The sequence below is a fragment of the Rutilus rutilus genome (genome assembly GCF_951802725.1).
Source record: "Rutilus rutilus genome assembly, chromosome: 6".
NCBI classification, from domain to species: Eukaryota; Metazoa; Chordata; class Actinopteri; order Cypriniformes; family Leuciscidae; genus Rutilus; species Rutilus rutilus.
In genome coordinates, this window is record NC_140214.1 from 43,165,606 (window position 1) to 43,186,684 (window position 21,079).

The following is a 21,079-nucleotide window of genomic DNA, read 5'->3' on the forward strand; positions in this document are numbered from 1 at the left end:
CGGTGAAGTCATGTTTACACCATAGACTGTAGGGCTCCGAGAGATATAGAGAGCGCCCGCGCGACCGGGTCTCTCTCTCTCTCTTTGCTCGTTCTTTCAGTCAAACATGCGCCACAAGCGCGGCAGTTCATCTACATTAGACGGTGTAATGAAGCGTGTGGGTTACTACATCCAACAACCGAACATTTTAACTTACCCTCTCGTAACTTCTGCATCCTTTAGCTTGGACTACAAAATTGCAGTGATAAATAATAATGGCGGATTGCTCGAAGTGTTGAGCCGGAAGTCAATGTCCTTATTTGGCAGTTCCGCTGCAAATACTGTGACGTATTAGTTCGCAAAACGTCATAGATAACAGAAAAATCTGAACCGGTTGAAAAATGTGACCAAAACAGAATATAAAGATATCAACGAAGCACCTGAAGAGAATAATTTCATCTTTTCTGTACTTCTAAACACTCCAAATATACAACAAAATGCATTTAAGGGCTAAAAAAGTGCATTTAGCATGATATGTCCCCTTTAAATCATAAAACATAGAATCCAGAAAAATATAATAAAAAACAAACTTTAGGGAAAAAAAATAAAAATATAAATGTGGGCCCTAAATTAAAAGGTAGCTTACTCTGTGGAGTTTAATTTTGAACAAACAAATTATGATGATATTTTTGGCCATATCCAGCTCTATTTTTGAATCATGAATCATGTGTGTCCTAATACAAAACAAAAGGATTGAATGTATAATAAATACAAACCTCAGGATATCAGTCATTTACAATATCCAGCATCTTAGATAATAGTCCAGAAACAGGAAATATAACAGATGCACTGTTGAAATGTCTATTTAAGAGGTTTTAAACAGGATTTAGAGATATATGTGGTATAATATCCCGCTCCAGTGCAGTAGGTGTCGGTGTGCAACTGTTCAGCTGTTCCAAACCCTCCTGTAAAACACACGAAGAAGAGGAAAACGAAAGTAAAAAACTGCTGAAACCTAAACTAAACCTGTCGCTCACTGGATTTGATCTGATCTATGATCCAGAAAACATTTCCACAGATGTCAATTTGGCACAATGCCTACCAAATCTAATAACACTCGCGGCCATTTATGTGTTTAATCCACAATCCATCGAGACCAGCAAGAGATTCTGAGAACGACGCGCGCGGACTGACAACAAGCGTTACTGAGTTTAAAATACTTATAAACTCTCTTCTTAGTGGACAAGACTGCAAGTAAGTTTATTACACTCTCCATTAAAGTCATTTGTAATTATTAGGAACTTTATATTGTATATTAAGCGAGATTTAAATGTGAAGTTACAGAAGGCTGTTCTTCTGCTACTCCGAGAACAGCCTTCTGTAACTTCACATTTAAATCTCACTTAATATACAATATGAAGTCCCTAATAATTACAAATGATTACAGACGAAGAATCTGCCAGAAATTACAATCTTTTGAAGTTAAAACATGAAGTTTTATTGAGAAAGGGTTATTTAAAACAAACATGTTTCTGAAAGTTTTCTCCCATTTCCTCTTCAGTTTTAGGCTGTTGTTTTTGTGAAATGAATCGAAAGTATTTTTGAAGCAGACATTTACAGTAGACAGACAGATGAAGCCTGACGGCAATGAACAACAATCTGCTGTTATTAAACTGAATATTTCAGCTCATATATAGCAATTATGATTAGTAGTTATACAGTATGTCTATTATAATTCAGGTTACTTTTACTCAATCAGTTATTTTAGGATCATTTGAAAGTAATGAAATCAACCATCATTGTGAACTTGAAGTAATGATTAAATGACAAACGATTCAACAATTAATAAAGATTGGGTAAATATGATTGTAAAATGATAAACTGTAATAGAGAATATTACAAATCAGCTTCAGTTTTCCCACTCAAAGTTTTAAACACAATTGCTGTTCCCCAATGAATTAATATTTAGAGTCAGTTAAACTCATTAATCAATCAGAAATGATTAAGACCATTCGGTTATTTTACATGGCAATATATTTGTCTGTAACTCACTTTATTTTATAGATAGTTTTTGCTGTTGCTGTTGTTGATGATAACTCAGCATTCTTCATTATTGTCTTAAATAAGATGTTCTTCATCTGTGTAAAATGGTGTCATTTCCAGGTGATGCTGAAGGATTGAGTGTTTTCAGAAAGCAGTGCTGATCAGTTTTCAGTGTCAGTTTAGCTGCAGTATGTCAGAGGAAAGAGGAAAGGACTCTCTCTCTCAGATGAGTCTCTCAGAGAAACACAGGTAAGACTGCGTCTGTTTTCATCAGTTTAAACTCCACTGGACTTTGTGTTTCCCTGTCAATAACACAACTTTAAGCATTGTTTTATTTATATTGTTTTATATTTGCAAATGCTTTAATCCAATCTAGACGCTGAATTAATCCAAATAGATGACTTTAGTTTTTAGATCATACAATTATTGACAGACATTAGGAAACAACTATACACTTAATTTATTTCAAGTATGCTAACACAACTGTGTCGCACAGACATTTATGCTCTCTATTTCTGTCAATAAACAAAAACTTGAAATGTTCTCATAAATTAGAGTCAAGTATTTTTTAACATGTTTAATCTCTCTCATGTATATTAAAGAAATTGTTAAACCAATATATGAATGAAATAAAACGATCATTAACTATAAAACAATAAATTGTGTGAGTGTGTGTATTTCTGTGGAGGATTATATAAAGACACAGATGTGTTTCAGACACAGTTGATCCTCCTTTACTAAAGTGTTTTCTCTCTCTCTCTGTTCTTTGTGTCATCAGTGTAAGATCAGGCTCACATGTGTCCAGCTCTGTGTCTCTGAAGAGTGATTGGTCTAAAGATGGAGATCCACCAAACTTCAGTGAGAAAACACCATCATCTAATAAAAGGTATTTTGTGTGTTTACATTACATTATATTGTTGTATTATTTGCCCACAGTGGTGTATATGATTGATCTTGACTGAATAAAACTATAAGTCACAATAAAACTCAATTCCTGGGAACCTTATGAAACTCATTCAGTAACACAATTACACAGGCAGCCACAAGGAGACACACTATTCACTGTGGAAAATAGATCATGTATATATTTATCCATCAAACTGTAGTCATAAATGGACAAATGCACAGCTATACTGCATTTAATTACTATTTGCAATATTAAACCTTTTCAAGTGAGACTAAAGTATCTTCTTTACTAAAGTGTTTTCTCTCTGTTCTGTGTGTCATCAGTGTAAGATCAGGCTCACATGTGTCCAGCTCTGTGTCTCTGAAGAGTGATCGGTCTAAAGATGGAGATCCACCAAACTTCAGTGAGAAAACACCATCATCTAATAAAAGGTATTTCATGGTTTTCTAATTGTTTGTCACACGTTGACTGTGTTTAAAAGTTGTATCAGTGAATACCAATCATGAAACATTTTTAGATCCAATGTTTATCATAAATCCGATCAAATATTTATTAGAGTATTCACAGCAAATGCTTATTTCTCTTTCTGTGATATTTGCCCGGAAAATCAGTATTTATTTTATTTATTTGATTACAGGCTTCAATATGAGACATTAGACTCAGACGTTCAGACTCACAGGAACCACGAGAATTTCAAAGACAATCTTCTAGGAATCTTCCAGGTAGGAAAACACATGTTTATAAATGTATAATATTTACAACAAACAAATATTTAGATTTAATTCCTCTAGATCACTATTTTTCCATTGAAGCTCTTATATAATTTTTATTTTTCTATTTGTTAAAAATAACAGCTGGTTAACATGTTAGTCTTTTAACTTGATTTTTTAAATATATATAATAGTTGTATATAGATATTATACTAAATGTAGATGTAAATTTGGTTTAAATTGTGTCTTTTTTCTTACTTTTGTTTGTAGGATCTTGAGAGCAAAATAATCACATTTCTGAAGAATGAACTGGAGAAGTTTAAGAAAATATTACAAAAAGAGAACACACAACACTTTGTGAAGGACTTTATTGAGAACAGACCCAGTATCAAAGAATCAGCTCTTGATCTCACACTACATTACCTGAGAGAGATGAAGCAAGATGAAGCTGCTGAGGCTCTAGAAGGTAAGAGACTCATGATCATCTGTCTGATTGTCTCTTATAAATGTAGGAGAGAAAATTAAGACTAAAACTATCTATTTTCTGTTCCTGTGTTTAGATGAGCTGTTCTTCATTCCTCAGCTGAAATGTGGCCTAAAGAAGAAGTATCAATGTGTGTTTGAAGGAATTGCGAAGCAAGGTGACTCCACACTTCTGAATAACATCTACACAGATCTCTATATCACTCAGGGTGGCAGTGAACAGGTCAATACTGAACATGAGGTGAGACAGATTGAAGTTGCTTCCAGACGTCATGAAGCACAAGAGATACAGGTTGAATGCACACATTTGTTTGAAGCTCCTGAACAAGACAAGGAGATCCGAACTGTACTGACAAAAGGAGTCGCTGGCATCGGGAAATCAGTCTCTGTGCAAAAGTTTGTTCTGGACTGGGCTGAAGGAAAAGAAAATCAAGATATCAGCTTCATATTTCCTCTTCCATTCAGAGAAATTAACTTAAAGGAGAAAGAACAACTAAGTTTGATGGACCTTATAACTCAATTTTTCCCAGAGACAAAAGGACTGAACCTTACAAGAAGGAATCAATTCAAAGTGCTGTTCATCCTTGATGGACTGGACGAATGTCGCCTTCCTCTGAAGTTTGATTGTAATGAGACGTGGAGTGATGTATCTTCACCAGCCTCTCTGGATGTTCTCCTAACGAACCTCATGAAGGGAAATCTGCTTCCTTCTGCTCTCATCTGGATCACCACCAGACCAGCAGCTGCCAGTAAGATTCCTCCTGACTGTATCAACCGGCTGACAGAGATACGAGGATTCAGTGATGCACAAAAGCAAGAGTACTTCAAAAAAAGATTCACTGTTCAGAATCAGGCCAACACAATCCTAGATCACATTAAACAATCAAAGAGTCTCTTTATCATGTGCCACATCCCAGTCTTCTGCTGGATTTCAGCCACTGTTCTCCAGAACATTCTGGAGGAGAAAAGAAATAATGATGTGAAAAACACTCAGGCTGATGAGATCTCTAAAACACTGCAGGAATCAAACACTGAAGACACTCCCAAGACTCTGACACAAATGTACACACACTTTCTCCGCTTTCAGATCCAGCAGAGCCGCCGAAAGTATGATGGAGAATACACACCAGATGTTTACTGGGATAAAGACGCCATCCTTTCACTGGGGAAACTGGCGTTTCATCAGCTGGAAAGAAACAACCTGATCTTCTATGACACAGACCTGGAAGCCTGTGGTATTGACGTCTATAAGGCATCAGTGTACTCAGGCATGTGTACCCAGATCTTTAAGGAGGAAACAGGGATCGTTCTTGGTACCATGTACTGCTTTGTTCACTTGAGCATTCAAGAGTTTATTGCAGCCCTTTATGCACATCTGTTTCTAGACATCAACAAGACAAGTGTGTTTGATCATGAGTCTACAGAACAGGAAAACAGAAATGAAACCATGATTGATTTACTCAAGACCCTTTATTCATATCTGATTCTATACATCAGCAAGACAAGTGTGTTTGATCATGAGTCTACAGAACAGGAAAACAGAAATGAAACCATGATTGATTTTCTCAAGACTGCAGTGGACAAGGCGCTCGAGAGTGACAATGGACACCTGGACCTTTTCCTTCGCTTCCTCCTCGGTCTGTCACTCCAGTCCAATCGACGACTCTTACGAGGTCTGTTGACACAGCAAGACGGCAATGACCAGAGCAACAAGGAAATAGTTCAGTACATCAAGCAGAAACTAGAAGATGATCTTCCTGCAGAGAGATCCATCAATCTGTTCTACTGTCTGAATGAACTGAACGACCAAACTCTGGTGAAAGAGATTCAGACCCACCTTAGCAAAGGAAGTCTCTCATCTGGTGACCTTTCACCTGCCCAGTGGTCTGCTTTAGCCTTTGTGTTGTTGACATCAGAGGAAGAGCTGGAGGAGTTTGAGCTTCAGAAATTCAAGAAATCAGACGAGTGTCTCATTAGATTATCGGCAGTCATCAAAACCTCCAGAAGAGCTCTGTAAGTCTTTTAATATATTTTGTCATGTTTTGCTCTCATCTGAAAAATGTCTACATCTACATTACTCTATAGTGATTCCTCATCATGAACATGAACTTATCCCTGTAAAGCCTGACATATGAAATAATAGTCTGATTTTTTGTTTTTGTTTTGTTTTTTGGAGACAGTTTATCATACCTTAAGAAAAAATATAAGAGACCATGCAAAGAGACCAAATTTTTTGCATGTTTTGTATCATATGATACACCAGACTGTTATGACTTATATAGAATTATATATTAGCTCATACTTGAGAGGAAAAAAGTACATATTTTATTCATATACCCAAACTGGGGGAAAGAATGTAATTTGGTACAGATGTTATTTGTATTGCAAAAATGAAAGATGAAATTCTGAAAGGTTATAATATACAGTGCTATGCATAAGTTTAGACACCCATGCTAAAGTTGACTAAAAAGAGGAATAAAAAAATCATCTTTTGGAAATTGAACTTAATGCCTTAATTAAAAAAATTAGGAAAAATCCAACCTTTAAGGACACCAATTTTCTATGTGAATGAATAATGTATCGTAAATAAATAAATGTTATTCTTTAAAATACAGGGTGCATAAGTCTGGACACCCCTATGTTAAATTCCCATAGAGGCAGGCAGATTTTTATTTTTAAAAGCCAGTTACTTCATGGATCCAGGATACTATGCATCCTGATAAAGTTCCCTTGGCCTTTGGAATTAAAATAGCCCAACATCATCACATAGCCTTCACCATACCTAGAGACTGGCATGGAGTACTTTCCATAAGATCATCTCTCAATGCAAATCAAACCAGCTATTAGGCTAACTGAAATAAAACCATGCCAATCTCTAGGTATGGTGAAGGGTGTGTGATGATGTGGGGCTATTTTAATTCCAAAGGCCAAGGGAACTTTATCAGGATGCATAGTATCCTGGATCCATGAAGTAACTGGCCTTTAAAAATAAAAATCTGCCTGCCTCTATGGGAATTTAACATAGGGGTGTCCAGACTTATGCACCCTGTATTTTAAAGAAGAACATTTATTTATTTACGATACATTATTCATTCACAAAGAAAATTGGTGTCCTTAAAGGTTGGATTTTTCCTAATTTTTTTTAATTAAGGCATTAAGTTCAATTTCCAAAAGATGATTTTTATATTCCTCTTTTTAGTCAACTTTAGCATGGGTGTCCAAACTTATGCATAGCACTGTAAAACATTGATATTTGTATAAAACAGGCTACTTAAATAAAGTGCATGTATATATTACCACATCATATATTAGTTGTCCCTCTGTATCTCCCAGTAATTAGATATTTTAAATGCTTATTTTTATAAGTAATTCTGTAGTTTAATGTAATAATAATGTAATGCAATACATAGACCATTGAGAGATTTACAAACAAAAAAACGTTTATCAAAAGCCTGTTGTATCATATTAGATGTCTTTTCTAATTTAGTCAATATTAAGTAAAATAACTGTAAATTTCATTTCAGCAATTGTTATGGATGCTTTTTTACTATCTTTAAATTAATGATATTTCACCCATTGACCATCCTGCTCTCTAAGATAACGGCATCAGCCATCGGTTGACCACTATGAATAATAATGAAAAACTAAATTGCTTTAATCCAGTAAAAGTTCATCTTGAGATATTAATAACAAATACAATTTCTTAGGTTCTTAGGTTTAAGTAATCTTAGCTTTACTTAAATCATTAAAGATTATATAGCAAAAAACGTGTACATGTGAATGAAGACATTTTTAGTATTAACCCTCTGGGGACCAAGCTGTTTTTGGGGTCCTTGAGATGTTCTGACATGCTCTGACATTTGTGCTTTTTTCAGTTATTTATAAACATGTTAATGGCAAAGGTGTAAATTCACTCTATATAGCACAAACAGGGCTACCATAATATGCGAGCAACGTGTATGTAGATGTTTGTATTTTTAAGAGAATAATGTTTATGCGTGGTTATTGGAAAAAATTTTAATGAAAGTTGCTGAATTAAGACCACAAAACACATATTAAATATGTGTCCACAAGACTTTTGACTAATGGATGTTGTCCCTTTGAGTTCTAGCTTCAAAATTATGTGAAAATAGTCTTGCTTTATCGTTCACAAAAAAAAATACATTGATTTAAATGGTGTAAAACAGGTTTTGCTTGGAAAGCCAATATGCGAGGGGGAGGAGTAGTTTACACCTTAGATTACAATGTCCCACCCACTCTGCATAATGACTCTGCATAATTAGCCATTCATTCAGGTGTGACACTGACTGAGCCACAATGCAAGGACAAAAGATGTATTTAGAAGAAGACTTATATTGACCAACCATTTAAGATTTCACTTACATCTATCTTGTAAATATGTTTTGCTATTTTATTAAAAATGTTACAATTACAACAATAATTACAATTTCAACAATATTTCAAGTGTACTCTTTCTTTGTAAAAAAGAAAAAAGATTATAGGCCTACATTTTATCATATGTATTCATTAGTTTGAATATAGCAAATATATATATATATATATATATATATATATATATATATATATATATATATATATATATATATAATATATATAAATAATATAGTTATATATATATATATAATGTTAGATATGAGCAGAAATTGCTAAACAAAAGCTTATTTGATGTGGCAGTATATTCTACAGTAGCCTAAAAACTGTACCCAAATCTAGTCAACAAGTGACTGACTGTAACGTTGTTTTTATGAAATATTAGGGCATATAAATGCTAATTTGCAGTTTAATACGTTGCTTATACAAATACATTTTATTTCAACATATTCCAGTCGATTTTTACTCATCTCAGTAGGCTATAGCAAAGCGGTTTATTCTTTCACACACAGACGCGCGATTCATATTTAGGCTAAACAGTCTTTACAAATATGTACCCTTCATTCATCTCACAGAAAGGCGAGTCATATTATAGAAATGCGATTCATCTTTTTGCGGTTTGCATAGGCCTACACTAACGTTATTCCATAACGTTATTCCACATCAACACTTGAGAAAAGAAAACAGCCTACCTCACTCCTCAGCGGAATCTGCTCCTCATATCAGGAGATATTGCTCCTCATATCAGCACTGTTCTGAGGAAACTTTTCTCCATAAGGTAGGCTAAATTATGCCTCACTCGCGACACGCTTTGTTTACAGCTGATGTGGGGGCGTTTCACAGACTGAAATGGTTCTCAGAATTTGCATTTGAATAGCACGCGCTCTCCGGGGAGTGGTCAAATTACTTTTGAATGATCTCGTAATGAGCTCGACTGGAGTCGCTCTCTTTTTATACAGATTATAGAAGCTGATAATATTTGTTTTTTATATAAATTACTTCATTTAAAAGCTGCGATCTCAAGCTTTATGCCCGTGGGTCTGTTTGCCTGTTTGACTGAATTTTCGCGGAGTTATAGATCATTTTCGAACGCGTTTCAAATGGGAGTTTACTGACAGAGAGAAGGCAGAAATCGAATCATGTTAATTTTTCTTTATTTGTCAAAAAGCAAAACACTTTATTTTTATTGTGAGTATACAGAAAAAAAATAGAAACTGAACAGGATCGATTGATGTATTACACGAAAATGAAAGATCAAAATTAACAGAGCATTTAGTGTTTATTTTCATTGCTAAAAAAAAAACTAGCAAAACGCGCGGGCGCGTTTTTGGTCCCCAGAGGGTTAAAGTGAAAGGCCTTTAACTTGCCATAAAAGTGTGAGTTGTCTCATCTAATAGTGTCGGTGCAGTCAAGTCAATAATCTTGTTGAATATTAAGTGTCTCCAACTAAGGAAGCCAGAGGCAACAGTGGCAAAAACCCAAACTCCATCAGGTGACATAAAGAGGGAAAAACCTTGGGAGAAAGCTATAAAAAGCTATAAATCTTAACACAAATATTTTTTCAAACATGCTTCATTTTATCTAGGAAATTTGTCACTAAATAAAAACCACTAATGTACAGTAAATAGTAGTTTTTGAAGAGTAATGTTATTTTAACCCAGCCTCTGCTGTATACACTGTTTTTAAGTAAAAAAATAATAACAATAGAACATAAATTTAATTCTTGTATATAGAAAAATGTATTGTATGTGCTCCATCTAATTCTGTGATGTGATTTATTTCCCTTGTAGGTTAGATGATTGTAACTTAACAGACAAAAGCTGTTTAGCTCTGGCTGCAGTTCTTGGATCAGATACCAATCTGAAAGAGCTGAACATGAACAATAATAATCTGCAGGATTCAGGAGTGAAGATGCTCTGCACTGGGCTGAAGAATAAGTGTAAATTGGAGATACTGAGGTAAGTTGAGCCACAGGAGTCACATGACTAAAGTAAGGTGCAATGACTGACAGGACAATGCCGGAGTCAAAAGCGCAAAAGTACTTTTGTGAATAAGTTGCATTTCTTTGTTTAATATACGTGAGTTTGTCTTTGTTCTATTGTTGTTGTGTTTTTCATTAAAAATAATAATGAACCACAAACTAAGCATTTGTTTTAAAATCCAAAGATCTTTTATTTATTTTTTATAATGTGGGTATAGCACATCATCCTTCTTATTCATTTTGTTAATAAAAGTACAGTGATTAATATAAGCGAATTTTTCATTGTAATTTATTTTTAATGTATTTTCAGTAATAATAACGAACCACAAACTAAGCATTTTAAACAAGTTTTAAATTAAGGGGAAAATCCAAAAATATTTCATTTATGAGTGTCACAATGGGGGTATAATATGCCATCAGTCCAATTTGTTTTGTTGATAAAAGTTTGATGTTTAAAGGAACACTCCACCGTTTTTTGAAATAGGGCTTATTCACCTTCTTTCCTACATTTAGATAGGTGGGCAAATGCATTTTTGTCTCAGTGCATGGATTGTTTTAGTTTGACAGGGTCGGCGCGAGCTTAGCTTAGCATAATGAATGGAATCCTTTGTTGCCAGCTAGCATGTCTGAGTAAAAGTGATAAAAAAAAACCAAAAAAACTAATTACTTCTTGTGGCCCGCGTATTCACAACGATTACAAATAGCGATGCAGATTAACACTAGGCGATTTCCTAGACAGATATTGACTTGGGACTATATTAGGGTGAAGCACAGGCGAATCACTGCTACTTGGGCTCTTCTTTACGAATTTTTTGTTTCTGCATGTTGGACCATCTGTAATCTGTCCAAGATTTTAGTTTGAACAGCATAATAGAGTGAGTTGCAATAGTCTAATCTCGAGAAGACGAACGCATGAATAACCTTTTTCAGATCTTTCCGGGATACAAAAGGCTTAATCTTAGAAATCATTCTCAGTTGGAAAAAACTCATTTTGACAACTTCATTTATCTGTTTGAATTATTTGAATTGTCAGTCTACATCATCGTGTTCTGTGTATCAGAATAATCCATCGTATCATCGCATTCATGATCAGATGTACGGCAGTTGTGATGAAGACGAGACACCAGCTCGCCTTCGGGGAGAAATGTGAGTCCGTAAAGGGATGTAGAAATGATGGCGCACTCGCAGAAGTGGAATTTATTTATAGTGTCAGAGAGGTTTGTCCACAGTGTAGAATATATACAAGTGCTTACACATTTTCACACACCATTTTCAGGTACATATTACATTTAATACACATACAAATACTTAATCTATTTGATAATCAATAATAATCCGTTTCTAAATGTATATATTAATAATAAACACATAATCCATTCACACATAGTACACAACATATAATCTTTACATTTAAATACACACACAAACACCTATTCACACTTCAGATTCCGGTTGAGATGCGCCGGCGCGACCCGGCCGTGATGTCATCAGCGGCCGCCACTCGATCGGTTGGTTTGGTCTTTCCCGCTGGAAGACTGACTACGCCCTCACAGACACACATCACAGGGACGAAACGACAAGACAGTGCAGTATAAGTCAGTCAAGTCAAGTCATCTTCATTTATATAGTGCTTTTAACAATGTAGATTGTTTCAAAGCAGCTTTACAGAGATAAACGTATACTTTAAGATAACCGAGATTGTTTTGGCTTTATAGCAGTTCTTTAATAAAGTTATTTTCCAGCTAAAGTTCGTTTTGATTGATTCACTTCCGTTGCAACGATCCTTTGTTATTAAATTAGGGGCCGCTAAGACGACACCATTCTCTCTACACAAACTTTAAACGCAAATCTGTGATAAACGCTGATGGTGCTCACATGCGCATTAAGAATTGGTTCTATAGTTATGTGCATTTGAATATATGTGAGCAGGTTTGGAATTCCCTACAAACCAAGCCTAAACAAAGTACTGGTGTTTCCTTATAAATTTTGATTGAATTGTCTTCTCTCTCTCTGCTAATGTAGTTTAAGCTCCTGTGATATGACAGATGAAGGTTGTTCTGATGTGACTTCAGCTCTGAAATCAAACCCGTCACACCTGAGAGAGCTGGACCTGAGCAGGAATAAACTAGGAGACTCTGGAGTGAAAAACCTCAGTGATCTACTGATGAACCCACAATTCAAGCTGGAGAAACTACAGTTAGTATCATTATACTGTACAGCAATTACAGTGTGACTGAAGTTTATTTATTTGAAGACAGCAGGGCTTATGTTTCATTGTTTATAGCAGTGCACTTTCTGGGTTTCCCTATTGCTCACATTTATATGTGTTTTTATCTAGTTAGTAATTGTTTAATTTCCAGCATTTGATACAATGTACTGATTGTGTACATGCAGAAATCTGCCTTTTCAACAGAGAATAAAGAAGAGAGACGTTAAATAAATAGTTAAAATGAAAGAGAAGAAACAGTGTCTTCCAGCACACAGAACTAGTGTGACTGGGTTTCAGAACAGACTATTGGAAACTAAATGCTGCTGTAGCTCTTCAATAAGATGACCATTTAAAGCCGTGTTTCCACCGAAATTACCCAGAACAATCTGTCCCAGGATCTTTTTTCCCCAGACCTGTTGCTGTCTGTGTTTCCATCGCAGTCTAAAGTACCGTGAAGATTAGGCAAATTAGTCCGGTGACGTAGGACTGTGTGTGACTTTCCAGTTCCCGCTGGATCTCGTCCTCCTCATATAAGCTTAATAAAGCCTGAACCTCATCGTCAGTCCATCTGTCGTATTTTTTAAACTCCATTGTTGATTTGAATATCAAACACCCCTCACCATCACCCGGCAGCTCGACGGCACACGACAGGCCAGTGGAGCGGAAGGACCGCGGGGAAACACTCCCACTGTGAGCCTCAGGTCTCCTACAGTGTTAATCGTATTGGCGGCTCTGCTTTGTGCAGAGGCAGTGCTGGGTAACATCAGAGAGACTTTAGCCTTCACGAGGATGGACAGTCACGACCGCAGGGTCAACATGGTCTTGTTCTCACAGTGAGGACATGAACCATCCACAAACACTATCTCAGCACACTCTTGGCCCAGACATGTGTGATCGTGGCCATCAGATGAGGACAGGGAACAACCGCATCCAGAAACACACGGACGGAAAGGCATCTTTAAAAAGACGCTCAACATCAATTTTGCTCTTTTAGGGAAACTGCTCTTTATGCTGAAGCGCCCGGGGGGGAATCACTGCACTTTAGGGCTGCAACGATTCATCGAGTTACTCGATTTACTCGATTACAAAAATTCCTCGAGGCAAAAACTCTGCCTCGAAGCTTCGTTAAATTCCTATGACGCGCACTATACGCGCAGGGATCTGATTTCACACGGACCGTTGTTCAGTGTTCAGGAAGCACAATAGCGCGTGATACATTTTGAATTTAGTTGGCGCGATGGCGGAGAGTAAAGATGTCCATAAAGTTTGGGATCGCTTCCTTCCAGCGTCGCTGAAACAAGGTAACGATTCTGTCCCCCGCATTTTTTTTAACCCAGCACCAATATTTCCGCCCGTGCCGAAGCCTATACATTGATGTTCGCTGATTTTAATCCCATACTGTATTTGTAGTGATGTCGTGATGCGGTTTGACTAGATATGATGTTTAGCTTTGATGAGTAGTAAATGTATTCATGTTCAACTGCAAGAGAGTATAGCCTAAAAAAGAACCCCTTCACACACACACACACGCACCCTCGTCTCTCTCACGCGCCAGTCAGACCAATTGCGGCAATGCATCACATATGCTCAAACTTTTATGTAGCCACGCAACAATAATTTCAGCATGCATTCACTGTATACACCGGGACGTGATGGAGGAACAAATATTGCATTGCAGTCTTTGCGAGACCTTGTTTGTCACGTCTGCCAAATAGTTACAGACAACAACAAAAAATGAAACTCCCCAGCCTGCTTCTCCAATCCACTCGTACTTTTGGGGAAGACATAATCGGCTACCAAAGTAATTGAGCATAGAACATTTTCAATGAACCTGTTTTAAAAATTAAAAAATAATAAACTATTAAAACTATTTAATAAACTATTAAAAAATATAATACTACAAAACGTGCTAATATACTTCAACTAGCCTAAGTGAGAAACAAAATGCTGTTCTTTTTAACATATTTGCAATAAAACATTCCCCTTTTTAAAGCTACACTTATTTTTTTATAAATTGTATACATTGTGTACCTGTTTGGCTTGATATTTTATATTCATTTAATTTATTTTTGTTCTCCGGTGGGTAATTTGCAGAAGGTGCAATCCTTTTTTTGTAATGTTGTATTAAGAAGACAAAACTAAGGCCAAATGGCCTTTACTATTTAAGTTTGTATTCATAATTTTACATGTTATACATGTTTTACAGTATAAAGTTGACTTAACTGTATTGGTATATATAATTGTTGGCACTGGCACTTATAAACACTAAATGTAGCACACTAAAAAGTACAATAACACTAAAAAGTACAATAAATAGGCTTAGTTTTGGAGCCAAATGTTGGAGTTGGAATAAATAGCTCTGTTTTTTTTGTTGTTTTTTTTGAGAAATAAAAGCCAAATGCTTGATTATTTTACAGCCACATCATTTTCGTTATGCATTATTTGTTTTGGTTGTTTAAAAACACACTAATTTTTTTATCCGATTACTCGATTAATCGATCGATAAAGTGCTAGATTAATCGATTACAAAAAGAATCGATAGCTGCAGCCCTACTGCACTTATCCATGCAATACGCCAGTGAAACACCACTGAATGTGCCGTAGACCACCAGAAAGAGTGGCTTCCTTATTGTAGAGGCGACAGGAAGAGCGATCATTCAGATTTATATTGTTCAGGTTTAACTGATTAATCAGCTGAATGTTTTCCTCTCTGTTCTAGACTCTCTAACTGCAGTGTGACAGAAGAAGGTTATAAAGCTCTGGCTTCAGCTCTGAGATCAAACCCTTCACACCTGATAGAGCTGGATCTCACAGGCAATGATCCTGGACAATCAGGAGTAAAGCAGCTCAATGATTTACTGCAGGATCCAGACTGTCAACTGAAGACACTGAGGTGGGACGGGATCTAATAATTAACTAAATTAGCTCTATGCAGACTAAATATTAACAACTAATATATTATTTTAGTTATATAATAAGCTGGACATTTAGTTGAGAACTGAGTTGCCTCTTCTGCAGGTTTGTGAGTCCTGCTGCAGAGGAGGCCTGTCAGTATGTGAATAGAGTTGTGGGTATAAACCCGTTACTCCAGAGAGAGCTGAATCTGAGTGAACATGAACTAGGAGACACACGAGTGAATCAGATCTCTGCTCTACTGCAGGATAAACACTGTCAACTCAACACACTGACGTGAGTATTGCTCATTTATTTATAATATCACTTTAAAAAAAAAAATGTTTCCCTCAGCGTCACACAGAGCCACAACAATTTAAAGTAATACAATTAAACGGCAAATTAAAAACACACAATTAAAACGTGATATCAAGCTTTAAATATTTGATTAACCCTCTGAGGTCTGAGCTGTTTTCTGGGCCCTGGAGGTGTTCTGACATGCTCTGACATTTCTGGTTATTTCTGTTACTTGTGACATTTTCATGGCTAAAGTCTAATTACACTGTATTCAGCACAAACTCTGCTACAATAATATATCAACAGCATGTATGTAAAAGTTTGTAGTTTTGAGATAATGACATTTATGCGTGGTTTGTGAAAATACAAAAAAAAATTCTCACTGAAATAAGGTCATGAAACCCATACTGATTATTTCTTCACAAGACTTTTGAAAATTGTATGACATAGCCTAGAATATTTGCTCTAAAACTATGTGAAAATCACCCTGACTGCTCATTCAGAGAAGACAATATATTGATTTAAAAATTTTACGACGTGTTTTGTGTGAGAAAGCTTTATGCGTGAGCTCATTAATATGTATGGATTTTCACACCTGAGAAAGACAAAGACCCTCCCCTAACGGCCCTATTAGGAGCTATCAGGCCCCTGTCATTCTGAGCAACCTTGCACAATACTGTAAATGAGGAGATTTAAAAAAGAATGGCTTTTAGATTGTTTAGATTTATTTACACAACATAATCCAAATAGACACAACAAATGGCAAAAAAGCACTTATTGAAAGACAGAGACCTTTGTGCCATTCCTAAAAACATTGTACATACCTTTCATTTCCAAGGTGTTTGATTTTCACTTTACCATGTTCATGTTCCAGATACTCATGTGAATGTTGAAGTCGGCAGGACTCAGTGGCATCTGGGCCCTGGAAAAAAAAGTGAACATACTGATATCAAGAGAAAGGCCTGCACGATTTTGGAAATAAATATTAGATTTTTCTGGTTAAAATTGCTTTTTAAAATTCACAAAATACACACACACACACAAATGTTTCCAACAATATATAATATAATGAACACCAGGTTTGTTGTGCCTTGTAGGCATAGGCTATGCGCAGTGCTGGGTAAAATAATAATAACAATAGATAGCAGTATAAATCTTCCAAAAGATTTCAGTAACAACCAAGCTAGAGAAAAATATATTGATTATCATGTTACTTCAAATGTTTCCATTCGTTATGATGATATGAAATGAGATAATAGTAAAAACATGAAGCCGTTTGGTGTGTTTTGCTTTTCAAATTTTCAAATGATACATTCAAACGCGATCGCGCTGCAAAATATGATACATTCAAACGCGATCGCGCTCAAATATAAAACATTATGGTTACCATACATATCTACGTTTGACCAGATATCCACAAACACAGTAGGCCTAACAGTAAACACGGGTCTAAATATTATAATATTCCCCATATATCTAGCAACAGTTCAACTGCAATGTGACATTTATGCAACAATAACAAACTAATATGTAAGAATTTCTTACCTTAAATCTTTCTTGTCTTCAAGTCGCGTTCTTCTTCTTCTGAGGTAGCCTAAATCCAATGTAAGCTCACGGTGCGCCTAACTTGACGAAAAGTGAAGTGTTTTGGTGTTTTGTTTTTGAGGTAATGAGCGCGATCGCGTTCCATGTGGAGATTTGCATGTGAATATAATTTTGCGCGAGTAGGCGTGGCCAAATTAACTGTAATGAGTTAATTGTATGAGTAATCAGTTCAACTGCAATGTGAAATTTATGCAACAATAACAAACTAATATGTAAGAATTTCTTACCTTACACCTTTCTTGTCTTCAAATCGTGTTCTTCTTCTTCTGAGGTAGCCTAAATCCAATGTAAGCTCCAAACGTGCGCCTTTCAAACTCGACGAAAAGCAGGGACTTGTGAGGTGTTTTGATGTTTTGTTGTTGAGGTAATGAGCGCGTTCGCGTTCCATGTGGAGATTTGCATGTGAATGTCTTTTGCGCGAGTGGGCGTGTTCAAATTAAAAGTAATTAGGAAGCGTTTGAGAAGCTGGACATCTTGTTGGCTGGCTGCCGACCTCAGAGGGTTAAGTTACACCTTAAGCTGCACCTTATCGTTAATACATGTTTTCCTGAAACGTTCTTAGTTAATATACCTTCTGTAAGCAGAGGTGGGTAGAGTATCCAAAAACTGTACTCAAGTAAAAGTACAAGTACTTATAGAAATATTTACTCAAAGTAAAAGTAAAAGTAATAATCTTTACTTGAGTAAGAGTAAAAAAGTATCCAATGAAAAAACTACTCAAGTAGCTAGTTACTTCGGATCATATAAGCCTATATATATATATATATAGTCTCTTCTGTTTCTGTTGCAAAGATAGCCTATCTACTTTTTTTACTTTTGCATCATGAAGTCGTCATATATATAAAATATTATTTAGATATTTTTTTATTTAAATGACTATTATTATCATAAGTAGATAGGCTATCTTTGCAACAAAAACAGAAGAGACAAGCATTATTTCTGCCATCTGTAGCCCGAAAATCATTGCCTGTCCTTTGGTTTGTATAATAGTAACTTATACAACTACATTTGGATTATTAGACAATGTCGAAATAAAGTGAATCTGCAGAGTGTTGCATTCAAAGGCATGTAATTGACAGAGAAGAAAGAGTTAAAACTCTTCACATGTGCACACGCTCATGACCGCTACTTAAAGCCACCCAATGTAGCTTTTCAACCTTCATAATATATTTCCAAGACCCTTGTGATGGTATTAGGGATGGGCATGATTAATCGACGATCGATAATTGATCGTTAAGAATTTCGTCGATCACGTTTATTTGTTATCGATTAATCTAATGCAGGTTGCGTTGCGTAGTGTGAGTCTTGAAGCAATGGAATTAATTTTAGCGCGGAGGTACCTGTGCATCCCGGCAACGTCAGTCCCCTCAGAGCGGGTGTTTTCGGCGGCTGGACTGGCTGTCACCAGGTTGCGGTCGCGTCTGATCCCAGATCATGTCAACATGCTTATCTTTCTAAACAGAAATCAGTAAACTGGTGCAGAAGTTCTATGGGAACTTCATGCGTTTTCTCAGATCGGATAGCTATCTGATTTATCAAAACGATTCCATTTACACCTGGTCACATAAATGTGTTTTTGCAAAACGGATATAAATCCGATCTTGAATTCCCGCGCTATATGCATTTAAATTGTTGCACGTCACCGAAAGCAACTGCTGTGAGCTGCATTTTATTGATCATCAGCGAAAACGTCTAAATCAAAGACCGCAACAAGATATTGCGGCAACAGCCCTGGTAAGATCATTTCGGTTCTTTACTTTTAATGAAGATGATTGTGTGTTGATGAATGACTTTCACTTTGATTTGCGATAGTTTGCACGTTGGCTTGATGAATAGATGCTCATCTGTGGTGATGCGTGTTGAAGTAGCGTCGTCATATCTGGCTATAACATGACATATAGCCTATAACACGCTCTCACACGTTTATTTCTTAGCATTTTTGGGATAACGTTAAGTCAAATTTACATATGTGGTTTCAACAACCAGATGCATTTACTCTTGTCCAGTTTCGTCTGGAATGCGTCTCAGATCTCCTCCTTAAGTGGTTTGAGCGATCGGGTTTAAATCCGTCTCGAATGCGTTTCGGAGGGCATTTACATTTGGTCTTTTCACGATCGGATAGCTATCCGATCACAGAAAACGGATGAAGTGGCCATGGGTCTCTGTTTAAGAACGCCGGCTCGCAGCTGCAGGTTCCGCTGTTTTAGACAGAGCACCGCAGGGCTTATCTTCAAGTCTACCGAACGTCCAGGTTCACTGCCACAAGTTGATCTTCTTGTAATAAAGATCTCATCGAGGACAAACAAACTGTATTTTTGTATTTTCATTGCATTTTTAATTCATAAAAAGTTAAAGAAATAATGAATTTCAATATAAAAATATTAACGATTAATCGATAGTCGATCGTTAATTCTCCCGACGATCGACTAAGAAAATTTAATCGATTGCCCATCCCTAGTGATGAGTTTACTGATTTGATGCATTTTAAAAAGATGGATGATAGATATTCTTCAATCTTTCTGACAAAGAACAAAATATAATGTGAATTACAGTAAGTGCATTTTTTTTTTTTTTTACATTTATTAATTGTAGTGCACATTGTTTATTATAAGGGGGTAGAATCCACAGCTCAGTACTCGCTACTCACTACTCATGAGTACTTTTAAATAAGCTACTTTTTTACTCTTACTCAAGTAGTTTTTTTGGACAAGTACTTTTTACTCTACTCACACTACATTTTTTGGAATGTAATGGTACTTTTACTTGAGTATGTTTTTTCAGTACTCTTTCCACCACTGCTGATTTTGTTTAAGATGATGTGCATCTCCTTCAAATGTGCTCTTAAAGCCCAGACACACAGTGCCGATTTCAGCCGTCAGGTGTCGGCGGTGGCTCTGGCGCCGATTGCACAAGTTAAAGCATGTTTTGTTGACTTGTGGTTAGGCCTACTGATGTTCAGTGATTTTAAAAGTAGCCTCAATTAGGCCTGCATGAAGTTGGAAATTATTTGCTGTTCCAAAGAATCGTTTATGAATGCACTTTTAAGAAAGTTGTGGAAATAAAATAATATTTACATTTTATCAGTTGTTATTGAAACTCATCATTGCCTGGAACACACAAAAGATGGCATTTACTGCAGAGGCGTGTGTGGGTTAGGGCAGGCGGACGGGATTTTGGGGAAGGGGGGGCTCGGCTGTCCTTACCTACTCTAAGGGGAGGCTCACATTCACCCAATTTGAAAACCCCTGTTATAGGCAATATGTTATAGCCAGATATGACGACGCTACTGGAACACGCATCACCGCAGATGAGCAACTGAGCATCTGTTCTAGTGATGGGTTGTTCGCGAATGAGCCGGATCTAAGAGCCGGCTCTTGTAGGTGAACAATGGGAGCTGGCTAATAATGAAATAATGAATGATTTTAATTGTATTTAAAATAATTGACTAATTCAAAAGCCAACAAAAACATAATTATATAGGCCTAAAGGCGCACACACATTTGTTTCGACTGTCTGATCAGCCTCACATTCTGTTCCTGTCAATCATACATGCGATGTTGTCAACCAATTAAACTGCATGA

The 21,079-nt window shown here is 36.3% G+C and overlaps 4 protein-coding genes across 4 annotated transcripts in view; all 4 read left to right on the forward strand.

Annotated features, from left to right (window-relative positions):
• LOC311292520 (uncharacterized protein) overlaps positions 1-21,079 on the forward strand; it is a 341,250-nt gene that overhangs the window by 140,294 nt on the left and 179,877 nt on the right. Inside the window, exon 10 of the mRNA XM_084412232.1 lies at positions 15,424-15,597. Within this exon, the coding sequence (XP_084268358.1) occupies positions 15,424-15,597 (174 nt within the window). The remainder of the gene's footprint in view (positions 1-15,423; positions 15,598-21,079) is intronic.
• Positions 1-21,079, forward strand: part of LOC311292532 (protein NLRC3-like) — a 437,424-nt gene that overhangs the window by 140,131 nt on the left and 276,214 nt on the right. The gene's annotated exons all lie outside the window — the stretch shown is intronic.
• On the forward strand, positions 954-6,315 carry LOC311292535 (protein NLRC3-like). The gene is made up of 7 exons (XM_084412255.1): positions 954-1,233; positions 2,143-2,271; positions 2,801-2,908; positions 3,253-3,360; positions 3,567-3,651; positions 3,910-4,105; positions 4,200-6,315. Exons 2-7 carry the CDS (start codon positions 2,213-2,215, stop codon positions 6,137-6,139), a joined length of 2,496 nt encoding a protein of 831 aa, XP_084268381.1. The 5' UTR covers positions 954-1,233; positions 2,143-2,212; the 3' UTR covers positions 6,140-6,315.
• LOC311291427 (ribonuclease inhibitor-like) lies at positions 6,220-13,541 on the forward strand (the record flags this gene model as incomplete). Its single annotated transcript, XM_084410462.1, has 4 exons — positions 6,220-6,239; positions 10,305-10,472; positions 12,518-12,695; positions 13,338-13,541. The coding sequence occupies 4 exons, from the start codon at positions 6,220-6,222 to the stop codon at positions 13,539-13,541; spliced, it is 570 nt and encodes a 189-aa protein (XP_084266588.1).

What these genes read in the sequence shown, in the direction of transcription:
- LOC311292535 (XM_084412255.1), top strand. Translation starts at nt 2,213, where the DNA reads ATGTCAGAGGAAAGAGGAAAGGACTCTCTCTCTCAGATGAGTCTCTCA. An exon ending in ACACCATCATCTAATAAAAG is followed by an intron (nt 3,361 to 3,566) that starts GTATTTCATGGT and finishes ATTTGATTACAG; the next exon opens with GCTTCAATATGAGACATTAG. An exon ending in AGCTGCTGAGGCTCTAGAAG is followed by an intron (nt 4,106 to 4,199) that starts GTAAGAGACTCA and finishes TCCTGTGTTTAG; the next exon opens with ATGAGCTGTTCTTCATTCCT.